The sequence below is a fragment of the Sinocyclocheilus grahami genome, unplaced genomic scaffold, assembly GCF_001515645.1.
Source record: "Sinocyclocheilus grahami isolate Dianchi unplaced genomic scaffold, SAMN03320097.WGS_v1.1 scaffold1429.1, whole genome shotgun sequence".
In the NCBI taxonomy this organism is placed as follows: domain Eukaryota; kingdom Metazoa; phylum Chordata; class Actinopteri; order Cypriniformes; family Cyprinidae; genus Sinocyclocheilus; species Sinocyclocheilus grahami.
In genome coordinates this window covers 56,100-57,268 of record NW_015506608.1, presented here as the reverse complement: position 1 = coordinate 57,268, position 1,169 = coordinate 56,100, and the positions used below count along the sequence as shown (strand labels likewise).

Sequence of the window (1,169 nt, the reverse complement as noted above, 5' to 3'; positions counted from 1 at the left end):
CCTCCCCCAAAACGGGCATAATTCGGCGAACTTTGAAATACTCCGAGACCGATCTGGATGCCGTTCCTTTACGATGTTACCGGGAGACGGACATAGACGAGGTGCTGTTAGCAGAGCAAGAGGATGCTGACTCAGCGTTTGGAAGTAACCGAAGTGTCATGGGAACATCCTGTGCTGGGAGCAGCCCTCTAGGAGAGATGCCGAATGAAAGAACAGATGGACAGGAGAATGGGGAGGAGAAGGAGGAGGATGTTGCGAGCTGGGTCACTGTCAGGATGCAGGGTGATGTGAGGAGGCTGTTGGCTGATCAGCGAGATGAGGAAGAGGAGTTTTACAGCATGATGCTAAAGAGGTGGGAAGTGGCAAACACACATTTATCTTTTTAAGAAACTGTTAAACTATTCATTATGGTTCAGAATATCAGAAATAACAAGCCTATCATTTTCTAGGCCTCAAGATAATTTCAGTAACAACCACCCAGCTCTAAAATCTCCCATCCTGGTCCGTGGTCCTCGCAGAAGGTCCGGAGACAGTTTGGACACGTTCAGCCGGCATTTTGAGAACATCATGGAGTCACACCGTGCCAAGGGCACCTCCTACAGCAGTCTGGACAGTCTCGACCCTCTGACCTCTAGCACTCAAACTGTCCTGACCTTTGACCTCCCCACACTGACTCCACAGGTGCTGGGTCAGATCTACCAGAGCGCTTGGCAAATCGTGGAGCTCAGCTTTGCGCCATTGGCACACGTAGAGATGCCCAGCCTGTCAGAGTCTGCACTGACGATAACAGGGGATACGGATGCCACACGGGCACCATCCAGCGAACGTCTCAGCAGCGGGTCCGACGACCGCAACGGACAAAGCTGGCAGAGCAACCCACCACTTTCACTGCCCAGGTTTGTGTAATTTTCATCACTAAAGTGAGCAATTGTATTTTTTGTGTAGGAAAACTTAGTAGTGTGCTCTGGTTGTAAAAGGTCACCTGTGTAGTATGGAAGCATGCCATTCTAAGGGCTTGTCCAAATACTCACACTTGCGGTTTTGGCCACTTGAGAGCACATGCATGCAACAGGAAGTGCGTGCACAAGACTGTCCCAGGGCTTAAAAATGCTAAAGCTCAGTGCCCTTAAAGGGTTAGTTCACCCAAAAATGAAAATTCTGACATTAAT

The 1,169-nt window shown here is 49.6% G+C and overlaps 1 protein-coding gene across 1 annotated transcript in view; it reads left to right on the top strand.

The window, feature by feature from the left end:
* The first annotated feature begins 205 nt into the window (after positions 1-205).
* The window catches only part of LOC107570235 (PH and SEC7 domain-containing protein 1-like), a 39,611-nt gene continuing 38,647 nt past the window's right edge, over positions 206-1,169 (top strand). The window contains exons 1-2 of the mRNA XM_016256445.1: positions 206-352; positions 450-896. Coding sequence (XP_016111931.1) covers positions 276-352; positions 450-896 — 524 coding nt within the window. The 5' untranslated portion in view covers positions 206-275. The remainder of the gene's footprint in view (positions 353-449; positions 897-1,169) is intronic.